The following is an 18,299-nucleotide window of genomic DNA, read 5'->3' on the forward strand; positions in this document are numbered from 1 at the left end:
TACAAGGTTAGAATTTCATTTAAAGTATAGTAGAAAAATGAGATTTATGGATACTGGGTATTGACGAGAATATATCGTGAAGAAGAAACAGGAATATATCTAATAATAGTGGGATAAGTAGGGTTCAATCCAAGAGTGTTGATGGGAGCAAGTATTTCTTGGTGTTTTATTCCCTCTTCGTCACATTTTGAAACCGATTTCTGCGCTGAACTGCCTGTGATGTTTTAAACGTTATAGTTATTTTTCAAATTTGCAATAATGAAAATGTATAAAATTTACCTTCAATTACGATGGAATCGTCCTGTATCGATTTTGTCTGTAACTCCTGTTGAACAATCCAAATGTTAATATTAATGACATAAATAATTCCATCAGGATATTTGAACACTTTCTTCTTTCTGACAGAAAATAGCAAAAAAAAGGGATTCAATGATAAACAATTCAATTATCCGTAATACCTTTACGAAAGCCTTCAAATTTTCCTCAGCTTTATCTCTGTTTATTTGTGTCTGTGTTTTGTCTTCTCCTTCTACGACTCCCTGCAATTTTGATGTCAATCCTTTCAAAAATATATTGTTTGCTCCTATTCTCCGTTGTGTTTCCAATTCTTTTTCATCTGCACCAGGATGAAGCTTTTTCATTGCAATCACTTCTTGTGTGTTTTGCACCTGGTAAGTGTAATTTCTTTATATACTCTTGACAACAAATTCTAGATAGAACAACCGATAAATGTGCCTCACCGATACTGGAAACCCTGCACCATTGGTGGTCCTAATTTGGAAGCCATGTTTGTCGTCGGCAATGTACTGAGCCCTTTGGATGGCGCCTGTGTCATCAATGTAACTGTAAGCACCGTGCGTTTCGCCATTCAGAGTTCTAAACTCTGATCTCGCGGAATTTGGAGTACTATAGCCGAAACTGTATTGGCCAAAACTGTCCTGATAGTTCAGGACTGGAGCGGCTGGCTTCGCCAAGCCAGAGCTAATCAAGCAACAAGTTGAAAGCAGAATCTAAAAAAGATAATTAACAAGTTGTAGCTCAAATATTAGATCACTTTAGCTATTCAAATATAAGAAGCACTCGTGTATGTCCTCCTTCGGAAATTCCAATAAACCCTGACAGTTCACGTAAACTATTCCCACTTGAAAATCATTATGCAATCCTAGTCCCACGTGACCTGGACCTTCCACAAGCACAATAACGTATAGCTCACTGCCAAGTCTATAGTCCAAGCAAGCCAAAAGTGAATCGACGACAACTACGTTCTGCGCCCACGATCTCGCTATCAGAACTTACGTATAGACACTTCATGATGACTCGATGGAACGTGCACGAATTTCTGCGCATATCACTGTTTATATATACCAGTGGGCACGCCTTGATGCGACGATCTTTTTTTTCTATCGTAGCGGAATCCCGGATGACTAAAGGACCAAAGAAACGTCCGAACTGGTCACGCCTGTCTTCAAGAACTCCTCTGCTTGAAATCCGGCTCCGAAAGTGTTCTCATAAAATATTTTTATCATCGTTGCAACTTGCACCACGAGCTATGCCCTAATATGTCCGCATCTCAGGGTCGTCCAGGAGATCCGTGTGCGGCGTAATATAGTCCATTACCGAAGAGATTCCTGAGAGCAACGTCGCTCCTTCGAATAAAGAGGTCCTTATCGTCCGTATTACTTGTATTTTGTGTTTATCCGCAGACAAAGAACTGTCGTATGTTAGAGTCTGAATGCAGATAGGATTACGAGACGCAGTTTTCAGTTCTCCTCGAAGAGGATGCATTTGAGATCTATAGAATGGGAAATATTTCGCTTACTTTATAGGGAATTTTATTTCAATGCTCCTGAATTAAAGAATTAAGGCGTATGAAACTTACAGAGAAGTCAATATTTTGTTTACCTTACAGCTATTTTTATTCGAATTCTTCTGGAATCAGAAATTTAATACTACATGTAATTAGCGGTTGTCGTGCAATCTGTAATGGCGAGCCTCGTTATTCGTAATTGGGCAATAAACACTTTACTTAACCACCGCAAACATGTTCATTTGCCATTCTGTAGATTTCGTACTATTCAATTGTTTCGAAAGAAATGATGAAACCTTGGCATCGCTAACGGGAAAATTTTATCAAATCGATATCAGAGGAAAGTGATGATTAATGTGCGCTGCGATAAATAATCGGTTTGGGACAACGGAATTCAATCAGAATTCAGGTAAAGTATGTATATTTTTTTATTTCTGTTTCAACGACAAAATATTCGTTACAAAGCCTGAATAATCACAAGAGAATGCGAGTGTCCTGTGGATACATTGTTAAACGAAACGTGATCCGTAAGGCAAAAATAGACAAAATCCTTATCGTGATATAACATTCCAACCGTTACTCGTTAAATAAAATTTCAAACTTGAAAGAAGTGCTTTAAAACAACCATACGTCACCGATAACGTTACAAATAAACGTGATTCGAGTATAAATTTTGTCCATTCCTGTCTTGGACAATCGCTAAACTTCAGTGCAGATACATGAACAACAGTTCTCGCCAATCTCTTTATTCCAAGTAAAGGTAACTATTTATGGACTATAAACTATAGCAATTCCCGCGTGAATATTTGTTCCTGGAGCCTCTTCTTCAGTAAACAAGTCTTCCAATGGCGAGCCCAGGGCTAGCAACAGCCAGAACGTCCGCTGATCTGGCTGCTTCGTTGGCCAGATTCAGCTTCTCGTTCAGGTGAGCGTTTACGTGCGCAGCCTTTGCCACGGCGACTTCTGGCGTGTCCTGGACTCTTCCGTCGGGACCAATAGGGGCCCCACGAACGACCACAGCGTTGGCGGTAACCAGTGGAAATCCTGCTGCAGTGGCCGCCACCAAGCCTCCAGAGGACCTCGCAGCTTCGTTGGCTAGGGTGATTCGCTCGTTGATTTGAGCTGCAGCGTGGGCTGCCTTCGCGGCTGCCACTTCCGGTGTGTCCAGGACCCTTCCGTCAATACCTACGGCTGATCCGCGAACCACTGAGGCCAACAATGGCCTGGATAGGATCGTTAAGGATTAGATCAAGAATAATGCTTGGATGTTGACATGTATCGGTATAGAATGCATTAGAAAAGTTTAAGAAACATATGTCTGCAATCCCTGTCATATCTTGCGACTATTATTCTTGTTTCTCAACATGAGGATTCTACTTGCAAGATACGTAGTCTCAAGAGCAAAAATTCTAAAAGCGAGTCACCTGTTCAAATCAGCAGCGACGGATCTGGCAGCTTCGTTGGCGAGGTTGATTCTCTCGTTGGTCTGCGCCGCGGCGTGAGCAGCCTTGGCCACGGCAACTTCCGCGGTGTCTACGACCCTGCCGTCAGGACCAATAGGCGCCCCAGGTACCAGAAGACTCGGTCCAGATAGGACCACCGATCCAGGCTGAATCAGAGTCTGCACGCTGGCCGAGACTGACCTGGCTGCCTCGTTGGCCAGGTTGAGTCTCTCGTTCAGGTGCGCCGCGGCGTGCTCAGCTTTGGCCACAGCCACCTCGGCTGTGTCCAGCACTCTGCCATCAGGACCGACGGGCGCAGCAGGGGTCAGCCTGGCAAGCAACGGGGCTGACAGGATGCCTGGCTTGGCTAGAGCCACGGAGATCGAGGCGACGAACACCAAGCCAACTGGTCCCATGTTTGGCGAACCTCTGGAAACGGCTGGAAGGGCGACTGGATGATGAAGCGATGATGAAGCGATATCGTTCGGTCTGACAGGAGGATCGTTCGACGCGGTCGACTATGAGGCGAATCGGCCTAGATCGGCTTTTATAGGCCGGCCGGGTCGAGTAATATGACTATCCGTGCTGGAGACGATAGAAAAATCTGTAGAAGATAGAAAACGCTCGCGATCAAGCGGGATCGGCTGCTGTTTCCGCTCCTCGGGGCAAGGTAAGCGTGTTTGTAAAATGAGTACGGTCTGCGGGTGTCGCCGGCCGGGAAAAATTCTTGGGGAGGGCTCCATTTTCGTGTCTCTTACGAGGCCGGGAAGACACTCGATCCCGTTGTCATTTCTCCGCCAGGCCCCGGTCGCCAAGGTCGACGCCGCCGAAGGCCGACGATCGCGTAACCGATCTCGACGCCGAGTCGTTCGATCCCCGTGCACTATTCCCTGTTAGATCACATAGAGACATTTTTGCCTCGGGCATACTGCGCTCGGATATCCCCAAAAGCTCGACCGAGGTGTTCCTTTCAATATGTTGGGAAAGAGTATTAGACATGGCGTAAGGTTCTCGTCTGCGACCAGACTATCAGGTACAATAAAATTCCGATAATCCAGCATGCATAGCTCGATCATAATCGTGCTTTTCAAACGGCATTTGCAAATCATTGCGAGTTATATTTCGCGCAAGAGACGTTCGTTCGTGTAGTTAATTGTATGGATGTCATTAATCATGATTATATTAATTGTAATAATTCCTCACGATCAGCCTGCAATCACGAATAATTCATTTGTCATTTCATTATTATAATTATTCAAAGTAAGCCATAATCATAGCTTACATTTATATCGACACTGACCTACTCCACGACGCCGACGATTGTTTCTTATGCTCCTAACGATAAATAATCTCGCAACTGACAAGTAAGAAATTCGTTGGAACGAGCAAAAAATATTGAGAACGTGCTCCTGGTCAGTCACTCGTGATCGATCTTATGAAAAATTCGATCGTGTTCCCTCCCTCTTTGTTTTGATTCTCGATGGAATAAAAAAAAAAAAACAGCCAAATGTCAATGTCAGGTATATCTGATTCTATTTGGCAAGGCGTTACCCACTCAAACGTTCTCTCGTAGATGGGAGAATCCATGAAGCGGAATCTTTTTATCCTGGTGATATATAAAGCCGACGACCAGACAAAGTGGATACCATAAGGACCAAGACACCTGTGCGAATACTGTGCTTTACCTAACGTTCAAGAAATCCACGTTTGTACACCACGAATACTCTGGTGAGTATTCCTGCTTCCTTCGAATTAAAACTAAGCTTGTGGAAGAAAAGACTTGTGATATATTTAAGATTTAAAAAATGCTACTACGATGTGATAATAAGAGAAAGAGGAGTAAACGACACACAAGTCACGTGGAGAGAAAACGACTTTAAAGCAACGAATTGTACATATATACATATAATGCGATTTATAGTATATATTTATGGCAGTCAACAGCACTTCAAATGTGTGTGAGAAACAAATTAGAAAAATTAAGTTTAAAGATTATAGTGACTCAAATGACTCAAGTGACCTTGTTGATGTTTTGAAAATTGGGGATCAGACAGGTGAATTCGTGAAAAAGTAAAAAAGTAAAAAATAAAATGTACGAAGTTAACGGTAAACAAGGTAATTTAAGTGAAAGAAATGGTTCAAATTCAAATGTGTTCAAGACAGAATATATTATAAATGTGGTAAAACCGGTCGTCTGCAGTACGAATGCCGAAACTCACACACAATGCAACAGATGGAGAGGAAAGGATTCCCAACGAGGAAGTCGGTGGTCATCGGTACTACACACATCATCAAAATCATTCAAATAGTAAAGAGTGTGTAAACTGGAAAAGTCGTAGTTAACGGAGTTATTTTAGTTTTCCTTATCCACGTAAATATTTAACAATCATAGTAACTCTTTGTAATAGTGGAGGTATTGCTAAGTCAGTAGAGTATCAAGTTCCTCGTGCACCTATGCGAGTAGAGAAAGAGAGAAGATACGCAGTTGGCAATGTAGAATACACTTTCGGTAATGTAGTGCACTCTGGTGGCAAGACTGAGCAATGCAACGCTCTACTTGATCGAAGGATTTATCAACAGAGTTTTTACTTTACCAACAGAACAAAATCGGCCGAGTATCGACTGTTTTATCGACTGAATATGCATTACCAATGTCCTACATTGATAAATCATAAAGGAAAACAAAAGAACACAGTTACAATAAGGTTGTAAAATCTCATAAGTGCACGGGTTAATTCATTTCTCCACTGTATACATGTCATAACAATTTTTGCTTCGTAAATCCAGTGAACCAGTTCATTAGGTATTCATGTTATTTAAACAAATTAAAAAGGACGCCACGCCGAGAATTCCCCAAGGGCGCCAAATCTTAATTGGGGCTCTGTTCTGACAATCGCTTCTCCTTCTTTTTCAGACGATTTTCTCCTCCATACTGGCAGTAGCCTTCGCCCGCCCAGACTATTTGCTAAACCCCTACTTCTCAACGCTGACATCCCCATTCAGCATCAGGAGGCTGGGTTCAGCAGCTCCCACTGGCCTAAACGGTCGCGTAGTGGACACACCGGAAGTCGCCCAGGCCAAGGAAGAACATGCTTTGGCGCACATCAACGAAAGGTTCACCCTTGCTTACCAAGCAGCCAAGACTGCTGCTCCTTTGGGACCGGATGGCCGCGTCGTGGACCTGCCGGAAGTCGCCATAGCGAAAGCACAACACGCAGCAGCTCACCTAAATGAAAAATTTAACCGGGAATTCGGAGCTAACAGGCAGAGTTACGATTTTCCTCAGCAGTACGTACAATAGATACTTCTTCTGATGAACCGGAAATGGGTCAGATTCCTTCGTCAACTTTGGTTCCAATATTCTTTTAGGTTTCGTACATGTGACGTGGGCTGATTTAATAAAGCGGTATTTAACCTGTTACCACATTTTCTTTTGACGATGTTCTTTGTTTTTTAGTTGGTAGTAGGAATTTTTTTAGGAGGATTTAAGTATTATTTAAGAGATACAATGGCGAAAACTTAGTGTCCCCTGAAGCTAGACACGTCCAAAATGCAACAACTGAACGAATCCCGATTCCTTTCTGACGTAATCAAAGGGTTACACGCAATTGATCCAAGGAAAAAAGGCTAACTTTCTAACCTTACTCGCACGCAATTACTGAAACATTTTACAACTATTGTGTCGCCGTTTGTAAACTGCCGACGTCGATTGTGACACGCGTTAACCGAATACCCGTCATTTCCCAATCAGATGTATGCAATCTGCTAACAAAACAATTCTCTTGAAGTTTTTGCTTTATTTTTGTATAAATGAATAAAAATGTATGTATTATGTAGGCAGCTGTTTTATTCCATACACACGGGCTACAAAACTTCTTGCTTGGACGAATTTAAAATTGGAATAAGTGAGAACATAGAAATTACATTGAATTTAAAATCGGAGCTTAGCATAATAATAATAATTATTGTACAAAATGATTTAAGTAATTGCCCGGGATAGGGACTTTTCATACACGCCTGATTTCTTTCACCCAACGAATGAACTGCGCTGCCTATAATATATTGCATGCAGTGGAAAAAAATTATGGGAATGCACTCTCGGCACACACCGTCCTTCGGTCTCGAGTCCTTCGGTTCGTTCAGGGTTGTAAGTCGTTTAACACGGCACACACCTCTGTTCAAAGTTCGATAAGACGCAAACAAGATAAAATAAATAATATATGTTCCAGAAATGCAGCACCTATTGTCAAAATTATGGTTGCTTCTATTTTATACGTATAATTTAAAATTCCAATTCGGAAGTAAATCTTGGAACATGGTGGCAATAAAAATAATTTCCCACGGGTGATGCGATCACCTTTTCTCAAGCATAATTACAGAGAAATATGTCTCAGATGTAACATCCTTGACGTGACGTAACGATCTTCTCACATGCTGCACAAGTCACACGTGGTTTCTCATGTTTGCAACTGCTAGACGCGTAATTCCAACTGTTTCCCCAGTTGCAATATCTTTTAATTCATGGAACGATGTCCTAAGTACTCAAAATTAATAATCTACTTTTCGATCAAATATGACAACTTGAATTTAACACCAATTTATTGTTGCACGATTTCACGAACTTCATTTAAACCAATAGCGCTCCCTTTGACCATTGGTTTCATTTTACTAATAGTTATCCTTTGAGTTTTTCTATGGGTGTCACTCGAGTCCTCCCATAGATGTCCCCGTAGAAAGTCCTGGCCTCCCTCACAACCACAAGAAACGCTTGCACCACACAAGTCTCGGATTTCGCCCACAATCACATCCTTCCGGTCCAGGAGGGCGGGGACCTCGTTCAAATGCCAAGGTCCTGGCACGGAGCACCGAAAGGAGGGAGTGTCCTTTTTCCTGAGCTTCCCAGGCAGACGTGGGTTCGCCGATCACCTCCTGGCTCCCTCCAGGTCGTGGCCTCCTCGTCCACGTGAGAGGGGGCGGATGATCACGGCTATAAATGGTACCACCTAGCCGTTCTCCAGGAACACAAAACGTCAGACCGGGCCGAGTACCACGGCTGGAGCGGAAACTAGCGAGTACTGTCCATCAGCAGCGCTACGCCAGCCCAGAACAAGGGGAGGAACCACCAGCCAGAGAAAGAGACCGAAACGATAGCGATTCCGGGACATCATGAAAGGCTTGGTGAGTCCTGGTTGCGCTGGACGAGATCGATTCGATCAGAATTCGCTCGACGCCAGCGGCGAACAAAGGAAAGTGAAAGGTTAGGGTGGATAGGGTCACTCGGCCGGGTCAGGGAAGCCCACGCGGACATCGAGCGAAATGGTCGACTGCTGCGGCTCCATTTTACATACATTTTAGGCTCTTATTCTCTGCATTAGGTTTGGGATATAGGGGTTGTATAGAATCCGACGAAAAATATCACACAAATTACACAAATGTATAATATTACAATCTACTAATTTCAAACAATTTCAGATCATTTTGTTCGCCGTGGCTGTCAGCTGCAGGGCAGGTTTCGTCAACTCCCCCTCATTCGGTGGACCCCAGATACATGCCCAACCCGCACCCATAAGATACGCGCCTCCAGCGCCAGTGGGTCAAGACGGAAATGTGATCGATACACCGGAAGTGGCTGAAGCCAAGGCTGCGCATTTCGCAGAGTTCGCCAGGGCTGCAGCTAGAGCTGCTGAGGAACTCAAAAACCAACCCCAATCCGCTCAATACAGCCCCCCGGCTCCGGCGCAAACCTACAACTACCCCTCGGCGCAACCAACAGCTCCGACCTATGTCAGACAACCAAGCTATCAATCTCCTGCTCCCGCGTATCAGTCTGCTCCAGGTAACATTTTTACGGAGACTTCATGAATCACAATAATTAAGTGTACAATGATCCCGGGCATTGCACGTGTTACTCTAGTTGCAAATACAGTCAGTCCCATAAGTATTTGTATCCTCTATGTTTATTAAAAAAATTTGTTTAATTTAAATGATAGGTTTAACAATTTTAACAATGTTAATTTTAACAATGTTAATTTTAACAATGTTCAAAATTGCAGCTCCTGCCCCAGCGTTTAGTCAACCAAACCCAGTGGCCTATCAACCTCGGTATAGCGACAACGCGAATTACATTGGCCAGCAAAGCTATGCGTCGAACAATGTTAAACCTACCGCCTTCGTTCCCGCACCCCTGGCCGACGATGGAACCGTAATCGATACACCGGAAGTGGCCGCTCTTAAGGCCGCCAGGTTGGCCGAGCTGGCCGACGCCGAAGCCAGAGCTTACAAGTTTGCCCAAGAATTCAAACCGGAAGTCCAAGGTCAAGGTACGTTCACGCCCAAGGATATCCTCTGAACAAATTTCTGACAGTCACTGTCGAGGCCAGTGACTTCCCCATGGCGCTCGTAGCGTGATGTTTCCACAAGGACAAGAGAAAGAGTTGAACTTATTCTTAAACGATCGTAAAGGAGTCTTTTATCTGCTTTTTCTGTGAAGTCAAGCTTCAGCAATTAAAGTGTTGACAACGAAAAAGTAAGGAAGCATCGGGATAATGTGTTTCGCAGACAGTACCATTGGCGAGCTATAGATACATTTGTAGCAGCATAATGCTAAACAGAGCAGTCGAAGTCTTGCTCAACAACTTAATCGTTCGATTGTTCTTGTGGGAATGGCCCGTAGGAGCACTAATCGTTAGAGAATATAATCATGAACCAGCCATTCTTCGTCACGAATATTTTAACCATGCCATCACGGGTCACGAACTTGTTTCACACTAACGGAATTCATGCAAACTGCGAATAGTACTTTGCATATGAACCGAGGACTTAAACTAAATATATTTTACTTTATAATACTTTGCCAATTTAATACCGTACTGAAAATAATTGCCATGTAATTTTTCATTGTGTAATATAAAACTGTTTGTTAAACAATATTAAATCGATGCTTTAAAATTGATGGGATGATAAGAACTGGTTTGCTTTCAATTGTTCCAGCTTATTCTGGGCCCGCAGCCGCCCCCGCTCCATATAACGTGGGACAATACAATCCCCTCCCTGCACAGGTATTTTCTGGTCCAGGACCTTCGCATCCTTCAGCCCAAGCCGCGTTTAGAAAGCCAGTTTATCAGCCGCAGGGTTACCAACCGCAGCAGCTAGTCGGAGCTTACTGATCGTGGAAATTTGAACAATCGCAACATCTGTACATAATCTAGGCCAATAAATTGATTCCCCCTTTTTTTACATAAATTTGTTTCCTTCGTTTTGATCTTCTTCCTTTGTCATTTATGGTATACAGGAATACGTCAATATGATTTTAAAAAAATCATAAAGAGTATAGTGAAAATTAATGCAAGAGACTGTTTTATAACGAACAATAAATAATTTGGGATAGTTTTAATATAATGTAGGACAGTGTCAGTCAATGAATGGCGTTGTTGTTACTTGGGTACATTTTTGGCTTTAAAGTGGAAACAGTTCCTTGAAAAACGCAGAGATGCGTATGGTTGGAGAATTCAATGCATGGGAAGGAACTGTCGTCCAGTTCGAGTAGTATAGTCAGTGCCACAGTTTAAAATTTATATACCTAGATAATCTGTGAGCAGAATTGTTTAAAAATGTAGAGAATTTCGATGCGAGATCAACTATAAAGAAAGTTCTATGCAAGCCTATATTTTATAAGCAATTACATTTATACTTCGAAGTAAACTATGTATGTCAAATACAATTAGTGATAAGTAATAAAAACAAGAAAATTTTGATCGTACACTCAAATTTCATGCATTCTGTTCTCAAAATCGTTTACTTTTTTCCTTTATAAAATATTTAAAAATGCTAGTTCATGAAACACCTGGTGTGTCGTATTATTGTATATTTTTCAACTGTAAGGAGGTTAGCTTGTAACAAACACGCGGTTTTTGATAGTGGATCATGGAGTCACCGAATCTACGCACCATACGAATAAATTACCAACGCGTTTAGGTTGTGCGAAACCGCAGGTTAGCCTACATTCGATTTCGCTACGCATTGCGGTTAACGTAATCCAAGAATTAGAAAGAAGTCCACCGTTGGATCGAGTTAGCGAGAATACTTCATGGCCGCTTAGTCTTGACTTCTTTCGTCAAGAATCATCAATCATTTACAGAATTCATCAATCAATCAATCATTTAATTAATTTCGATGTAAAAGAAACTAATATATATCATATATTTTTTGTCAGGGAAGAAACGAAAATTTCATCTCTTTACGCGTGTATATTTCTCCCAACGAAATCGAGTTGGGAGTTTGCGAAAATTTCGTGTACACAATCGAGATAAAAATCGAAGTGGCAACAGGAAAGATATAAAACAATTGCTATTGCAGATAAAAAAAAACTTTGGCTCAGAGATATTATTCGTAACGATTCCCTCGTGCGATTGCGGTTTCTGCACGCGCAATTTCGCCTGAAAGGAAGTGTAAAAACAGTTTCGTCGTCGGTATAGATACCGAGTTAATATAACAGTTTAGAATAGTTTGTTCAATGCAATGATATACTCAACAATGTTTTCAGTAATAATATTAATATAGTATATCATAGTATGCCATAATTAAACTAAATTAAAGAATTCATCGAAGAGGAATTACCTTTTACGTGGTTCTAACCTAACGGCAGACCGTGAATATTGCAACATAGGTCACCGGTGTACGAAAGACGTGAGAAGAAACGATCTGGGGAACGGAGATTCGTTCCTCCTGAACGAACTCGAGCATCGTGATTCGTCGTTTTTACCAACAGAAAGGTCGAGAATTGTAACTTATTCGGGTTGCCATTTTCTGAATGCGTGGACGAGAAATTATTAGGTGGAAATCTGGTCGTTAAGAAACAATCGCAAATCGCTTCGATTTCTCGGAATCATCGGTAATCAAAATTTCGATGCATAGCGAATAATAAGATTCGTATAACAAACGAATTTTGAAGCTTGATCGAGGAGTGATTGGCAGAGGCTCTTTCTAGGCCACCGTTTATAAGGGAGCGAGAAAGAGGACTGCCTTGAAGGGATCACTGGAGGATCTATGATCCCGTCTAGTCGTCCGTGAATCGGGCGTGTTTTGAAACCGCAGAAAACTGCCTAAGTTGCATCGCCTTGCTTGCGGTGTTGGGGTAAAATCGCAAAACGTGAAAACTGACCTCGAAAAGATGAGACGAAACATCAGGGACGTTTGAGGACAACTGGCGCAACATTAATAATCCATAACGTAATTAATTCAAACGTAGACAATGCTCTAGAAATGCTTGAAATAAATTTTTATTTAGTTGGTCATTCGACAAGTGATGTTATTTTTATTAAACATTTTCGTCCAAGATCTTCATCTTAAATTCTTTAAAATAACAGTGGGATAATTATTAAAAATATGGAAAATATACAATTAATAATATTCCAAGTTTCTCTACAATGTAATGGAGGATTATAATAGCTTTCGGCTATTACCATATTCTTAATTATTATACAGAATTATATATTGATAATTATTAGTCAACTATTTGCACTCAATTACTAAAAAGGAGGGTTGATTCGATAATCTGATCTCAATTTTGATTATTTTTGCAAAGGAATTATGTTGAAAATAATTACGTGTTGAAAATAAATTTCATTGAAGTGGAATGTATTGCACAGGGTCATGGTTAGTACATGCATTGGAAACGAAACAATTATGGTATCGATTTCGTTTTATGTGTGATGGTCTTTAGGTGGTTTCGCGGGCTGAGGCCGCGACGCTATAAAAGCTAGATCGACCGGATCGAATGTGACACTCTCGCAACTAAGACGTCCGTTTCGTGACTGGTGGTGTCTTTGCAGCATGAGATTAATTGTAAGTGCGATTTAACTAGGTGAAAATGACATTAGTGCACTAATTAATACCACTGATCGGCAATAAACTTCGATTCAATGAACGGCAAATCAAAACAAAAGAGAAACAAACAAGTATCCAAAAAAAAAAAATCTCATAATATATTTATATTTCTTAAATAAGCCTTAATAATAACCTTACAATATAATTTCTACTCTGTATTTATCAGATACGACTTAATCCATTGAAAAATGGTGATCTAATTCTGTTTTTGGAACTTTTCAGATAGTGCTGGCTGCGTTGGTCGCGCCAGCCATCGCAGAAAGCTACCAAGAGAAAGAGTATTATCAATATCGAGGCCCACCAGCGCCTCTTTCGAGCGATGGCCTCGTCATTGACACACCGGAAGTGGCTCACGCAAAGGCTATGCACCTAGCGATGCACGCGGAGGCTATGGCCAGGCTGAGGAAGGCTCGAAATGACTATGACATGTACGACAACAACGACATGATGTACACGCCTCGCACGATGGAAGAGCCGATGATGCAGAAGCGTCAGCGGCCGAGATCTTTCGCTCCTCTGGGTCGCGATGGACGCGTCATCGACACTCCTGAGGTGGGCTTATTATTATTATTTAAAACTTATGTCAGTCAAATGTCAACTCTGAACTGTTCCGCTAAATACTAATCTACGTTTATCGAAACGTATTGCTAAATTTACACTTTTCAATGTAAGAGTGTCTGTTGTGTGAAATCTGGTTCCTTAGGAAGAAATCTTTCATGTCATTGAATTCAATCAAAATTGCCATTTTTTTTGTTCTTACTTTTAAGTTACTCATATAGTTTTTTGTGGTTTTGTGGTTTTTTTTAGGTGGCCGCAGCGAAGGAGGCCCACATGGCAGCACATGCACGCGCAGCGTCGAAAGCGACTGAATATTACGACTTAGACGTGTATGACGGTCAAAGAAATTTGATTTACTTGACCCCTGTTCGCGTCGCTTACAAACACACGCCAGCGGTGGTTTATCGTGGACCCCTGGCGCCATTGGGCCCCGATGGTCGCGTCATCGACACACCGGAAGTGAAGAGGGCGCGTGATGCTCACATGAAAGCTCGTGCTCGTGCTCTCGCGCTCTCTACGCACAATGATCTTTACTACTGAAAGGGAAAGAATGTTTTTAAATGCAATTCAAAGTTTTTCAGGTAAATAGATATCTGTAACATATGTTAGGAAGCAATTTTTAGTTAATGGTTGCTTTTGATTGAAAAATTCAGGCAGTCAGTTTCAGCATTGTATTTGCTGAAAGGATCAGTATTTTTGTGATGTATTTTCTCCGAATTTTTTTTCCATATTTTTAGGTTCGCTGGTTAATACAAAAAACAACAATAATTTCTTTCCCTTTACCTGAACTTCATTGAATTCGTTACATTCTAAAATTAATATATTAAATATCAAACTGTTTTCTTGACAATTCTCGTGACAGTGAAAACCACGCAATGTAATTTTTACACGCAGGAGCAATTATGTGAAACACAGTTCGTATCGTACCTGATTTTTTACGCTTCACGAGACTTGGTTTGTCGTTTATTAAACTATCCGACGAAGTTCGAATGCTTGTAAATAATTTAATGTTAATATCCATTGTTTTATATTAATACAAACGTTTCATATTGCTGGTGTTGCAATTTGAATTTTATTGCCATACACAGTTGTTGATAATTGTGAAATGTTAACGTAGATTTTAAGAAATACTCGCAAAATATATTAAATTATATATTAAAATGTATCGAAATGAGAAAATTTTGCACTTGGAATATCTCTGTCCTTTACCACCGATATGTATTCTATATTTTGTATTGTTTACGATGAAATAAAAATGCTAATGAGGTCCTGTAGTCGTCAACCTTCTGCCTCGCACCTTTGAAGATGTATATTTTGATTAATAAAAAATACCCTTCTATTTATACTTGAGATTAAAAATTGATAAGTGCAGCCATAAAATGACGTTCACAGCCTGATCTACTCCACCCTGCAATAATAAATTCAGACGGGATTTCGATCGTTTATTACCGAACATTCACTTTCCTTGAACGCAGACTCTAATTTCAATCTGCAGCGCAGTTAAACAGTCAATTACGAGCGATACAGATCGAGAGAAACGGTTCGCGACCCAGCAAACGATCCATGAGTCGTGTCTGCTACCGGTAGGTCCGCCGGGTCAAAGCCTTGCACTTATTCAACGAACAGACACAGCCGATAGAACCGGTTCTGTCCATGACTTGGACAACACGTAAACGTAGCACGCCTATCCCAGCACGCTAGACGGCAATTCCTGTTGCTGGCAAGGACGTGTTTGACCGTGCTTGACCAGAAATGCGACAGGGTGAACACTCCAAAGTTCAGAACTGCTCGACTTCTACTTTTATTTTACGTTTCGTTGTCTGATGCTTCGAAGATATAAAACATCGGTTATATCGTGCGGAAAGTAAAGGTGGGAATAGTCTGAAAGATGGGGGAACGTCTGGGCAGCCTTGAGCTACCAATTCATTTTGTTTCGAGCAACGATCGTTTTCACGCCTATGTGCACGTGTCGAGATTATGCATCTACCTAAATTCCTCGGCGCAATCAGATTTACACGTTCTAGATTAAACACCGTTTTCACTACCGTGTTTTCCAGGGCCGAGCACGAATTGATCTGATGCATGTCACAGGTATGGTTCACCGCACGTGGCGGCTGATTATGCGATCGATTAAAGCAACGGTGGTCAACTGTGTTTCTTTAACAAAGGGTTTTCCAACATTGTTTCTGAACGTTCAACGGCTGATTTTATAACCGTTTCATTCTTTTCTAACCGTTTCATGTACTTGCATAATGTGTCAATTATATACACATACAGGTGATCATTTACAAATGTACATTTACAAACGATAACATTGAATATCGCCTATAAATAATCCACAGACAAAGGTTACTTTCCTCATGAACGCAGACTTTCCTTGACTAACAAACGCGACGAAATCGATAAGGAGATGCTCACCTTGAGAAGGAATGTGATAACGAGAGTTTCACAAACCTTCGATAACATCTGTAACGGTACAACTCTCCGTTAGTTCATTTGCATTATCCAACAACATACCGAGACAATGATTTTCAGGTGAAAATCCACCTGAGTAGTACCACAAGTAATAAGAAAGTGTAGGTGTGCTATTCCAGAAAGATTAAATAAACAAACTTGTTCATTATTAAAATTAAAGGATGTGCTCCAAAATGGTAAGAAAGTTGGGAACATCGATTTCGAAATGAAAGTATATTTTTCTAAAGAAAAGAGCGTGTCGAAGACAAGCAATCCGTGGGACAGAGTTCAAACCCGAGAGGAGGTAGTTGGAACGCGATTGCAAATCACAGCCGAGCAATCGCATGGGAGGAAAATATGTTCGAAAGAATAGCGAAGCTTTGAAATGGAGGTAGATAAAGGAAATTGGAAAATCATGTTAATTTTCCAATGCATATTATCATTTCCATTTCGAAGAGAAAGGGAAGAGAAAAATCGACGCGTCGATTTTGGAGGGCGAAGGAATAGAGGAATCGTTGCGTCGATTTTTTGGCAGACTTGGCATTTAGAGGTAGATCGAACACGATGCGTGGAAAGGATGCTTTCAAAGCATCGTTCGGAATGAAGGAATGAAACCTGTTTTGTTACGTCGTTCGTGGTTTTCATGGTCGATGCGTTGCAATAACTCCAATTGTTTGCCTAACCCCATGGATTGGAAGGGTTGTAGCCACCCGCAGGGTTCCACGAAGGGTTATGAGGAGGTGGTAGAGGTGGACCAGCTGGAGCCGTTGGCGCTCGTTGTGCTTCTGCGTTGTACAGGGAGAAATGGACGGCCTTGGCTTGTTGCACTTCCGCAGTGTCTACCACTCGACCATCCGGTCCCAGAGGTGCTGGTGGTCCACTGTGATACAGAAATAAAAGTTATAGAGAGATAGATGTAAAGAATAATGACACGGAGAAATAATATTTGAGAATGAAATATCTCATAATGAAACAAATGAAAATTAGAAGCTTAATTACACACAATGCAATATTTCCTAATGCACAAATAAACGTTATAAATGAACCGATATAAGTTGACGTTACTGATTACTTGATAGAAATTTCTATGGTATGAAAGAATGTGTGAAACCTGTACTGCGCGTAGTTTGAAGGTGCGTAGGGACCAGCAGGTCCGGAGTAAGGACCAGCAGGGCCCAGACCCTTGGGTGCTCTGGCATTGGCGTCAGCTAGAGCTGCCAAATGCGCTGCCTTTAATTGCGCCACTTCCGGCGTGTCGACCACTCTTCCATCAGGTCCCAGTGGTGCAGGCGCCGCGTGGCCACCATAGGCTCCAGGATGCCCACCTCCGTACCATTGCGGCGCACAGAAAACTACGTTCAGAATTGCCGAAAGAAGAACCTGGAAATAAATGAAAATTGCTGTAAATATTGTCACTTGATGTGAACGATTATAGATTGTTTAGTCAAGATTGTTTCAACTATCTCTCTGACATTAATCATTTTATTATCTTAAAGAGAAGACTATTACAGAGATGAAAAGATAATGTAAAAAACACATTTGTCTAAATTAAATGGTAAACTTAATATTTCCAAATAAATGTTCCATTATGAATATCTACATGAATAAACTTCACGCATGTATACATGTATTTATAATGAAAAAATGATATGGAAATATGGAAACGTCAAAAAAGTTTTGCAAGCAAAGACGAAATATAAGAAAGACACAATGTACTCACGAGGTACTGCATCATCTTGTCGAACCTCTTGGTACGTCGATCCAGCGACTATTGTTAGAGGTTTAGATCCGCATTATGGCTTCCACAATCGTGGATCGTTCAATTTATAGGGGTTCTGGCAAGTGCCCCACCCCTTGTAAGGCAGCCTCGAGAACAGGGTATAACCACACCCAGGAAAATGCTCTCCTTAAGGCTGGCTGCCCTGCCCCGTAACATTTAACAGGCATTAACAATGACATCGTGTCCCGTAACCTCGTCAAGAATAAAACTCACCTCCCAGCAGAGCTATGCGACACGCACGTCATCGCGGATTCAATTCCTCGGTATTTAGCGTGGTCAGATCTCTACAACTGGTGGGAACCTTAGTGTATTCGATTCAACTATTCAAATTAATTTTATTTATATTTTTTTAATGCATTAAACAATTTTATTC

At 41.4% G+C, this 18,299-nt stretch overlaps 4 protein-coding genes and 1 long non-coding RNA gene across 7 annotated transcripts; 2 read left to right on the forward strand and 3 right to left on the reverse strand.

Moving 5' to 3' along the window:
- Positions 1-14: 14 nt before the first annotated feature.
- On the reverse strand, positions 15-2,058 carry LOC128878623 (uncharacterized). Of its 2 annotated transcripts, XR_008457453.1 has the most exons (5): positions 1,297-2,058; positions 741-1,010; positions 459-668; positions 280-325; positions 15-214 (listed from the first exon to the last, which is right to left on the reverse strand). It is a non-coding gene; the product is annotated as an uncharacterized LOC128878623 (long non-coding RNA). The 2 variants fall into 2 exon arrangements; XR_008457452.1 differs by lacking the exon at positions 1,297-2,058 and having other exon boundaries at positions 741-1,280.
- A 161-nt stretch (positions 2,059-2,219) lies between these two features.
- On the reverse strand, positions 2,220-3,789 carry LOC128877888 (cuticle protein 18.7-like). Its single transcript, XM_054125525.1, has 2 exons — positions 3,232-3,789; positions 2,220-3,030 (listed from the first exon to the last, which is right to left on the reverse strand). The coding sequence occupies exons 1-2, from the start codon at positions 3,663-3,665 to the stop codon at positions 2,634-2,636; spliced, it is 831 nt and encodes a 276-aa protein (XP_053981500.1). The 5' UTR covers positions 3,666-3,789; the 3' UTR covers positions 2,220-2,633.
- Positions 3,790-4,589: 800 nt separating this feature from the next.
- On the forward strand, positions 4,590-10,817 carry LOC128877889 (uncharacterized). Of its 2 annotated transcripts, XM_054125527.1 has the most exons (6): positions 4,590-4,977; positions 6,164-6,537; positions 6,619-8,427; positions 8,722-9,085; positions 9,303-9,569; positions 10,240-10,817. In XM_054125527.1, the coding sequence occupies exons 3-6, from the start codon at positions 8,416-8,418 to the stop codon at positions 10,413-10,415; spliced, it is 819 nt and encodes a 272-aa protein (XP_053981502.1). In that variant the 5' UTR covers positions 4,590-4,977; positions 6,164-6,537; positions 6,619-8,415; the 3' UTR covers positions 10,416-10,817. The 2 variants fall into 2 exon arrangements, with proteins under 2 accessions (XP_053981502.1, XP_053981501.1); XM_054125526.1 differs by having other exon boundaries at positions 6,164-8,427.
- Positions 10,818-12,913: 2,096 nt separating this feature from the next.
- Positions 12,914-14,966, forward strand: LOC128877892 (uncharacterized). Its single transcript, XM_054125529.1, has 3 exons — positions 12,914-13,092; positions 13,357-13,686; positions 13,942-14,966. The coding sequence occupies exons 1-3, from the start codon at positions 13,081-13,083 to the stop codon at positions 14,230-14,232; spliced, it is 633 nt and encodes a 210-aa protein (XP_053981504.1). The 5' UTR covers positions 12,914-13,080; the 3' UTR covers positions 14,233-14,966.
- Positions 14,967-16,361: 1,395 nt separating this feature from the next.
- LOC128877894 (collagen alpha-1(I) chain-like) lies at positions 16,362-17,937 on the reverse strand. Its single transcript, XM_054125532.1, has 3 exons — positions 17,867-17,937; positions 17,258-17,526; positions 16,362-17,026 (listed from the first exon to the last, which is right to left on the reverse strand). Exons 1-3 carry the CDS (start codon positions 17,879-17,881, stop codon positions 16,825-16,827), a joined length of 486 nt encoding a protein of 161 aa, XP_053981507.1. The 5' UTR covers positions 17,882-17,937; the 3' UTR covers positions 16,362-16,824.
- Positions 17,938-18,299: the final 362 nt, after the last annotated feature.

The sequence above is a fragment of the Hylaeus volcanicus genome, chromosome 6 (genome assembly GCF_026283585.1).
Source record: "Hylaeus volcanicus isolate JK05 chromosome 6, UHH_iyHylVolc1.0_haploid, whole genome shotgun sequence".
Classification (NCBI taxonomy): domain Eukaryota; kingdom Metazoa; phylum Arthropoda; class Insecta; order Hymenoptera; family Colletidae; genus Hylaeus; species Hylaeus volcanicus.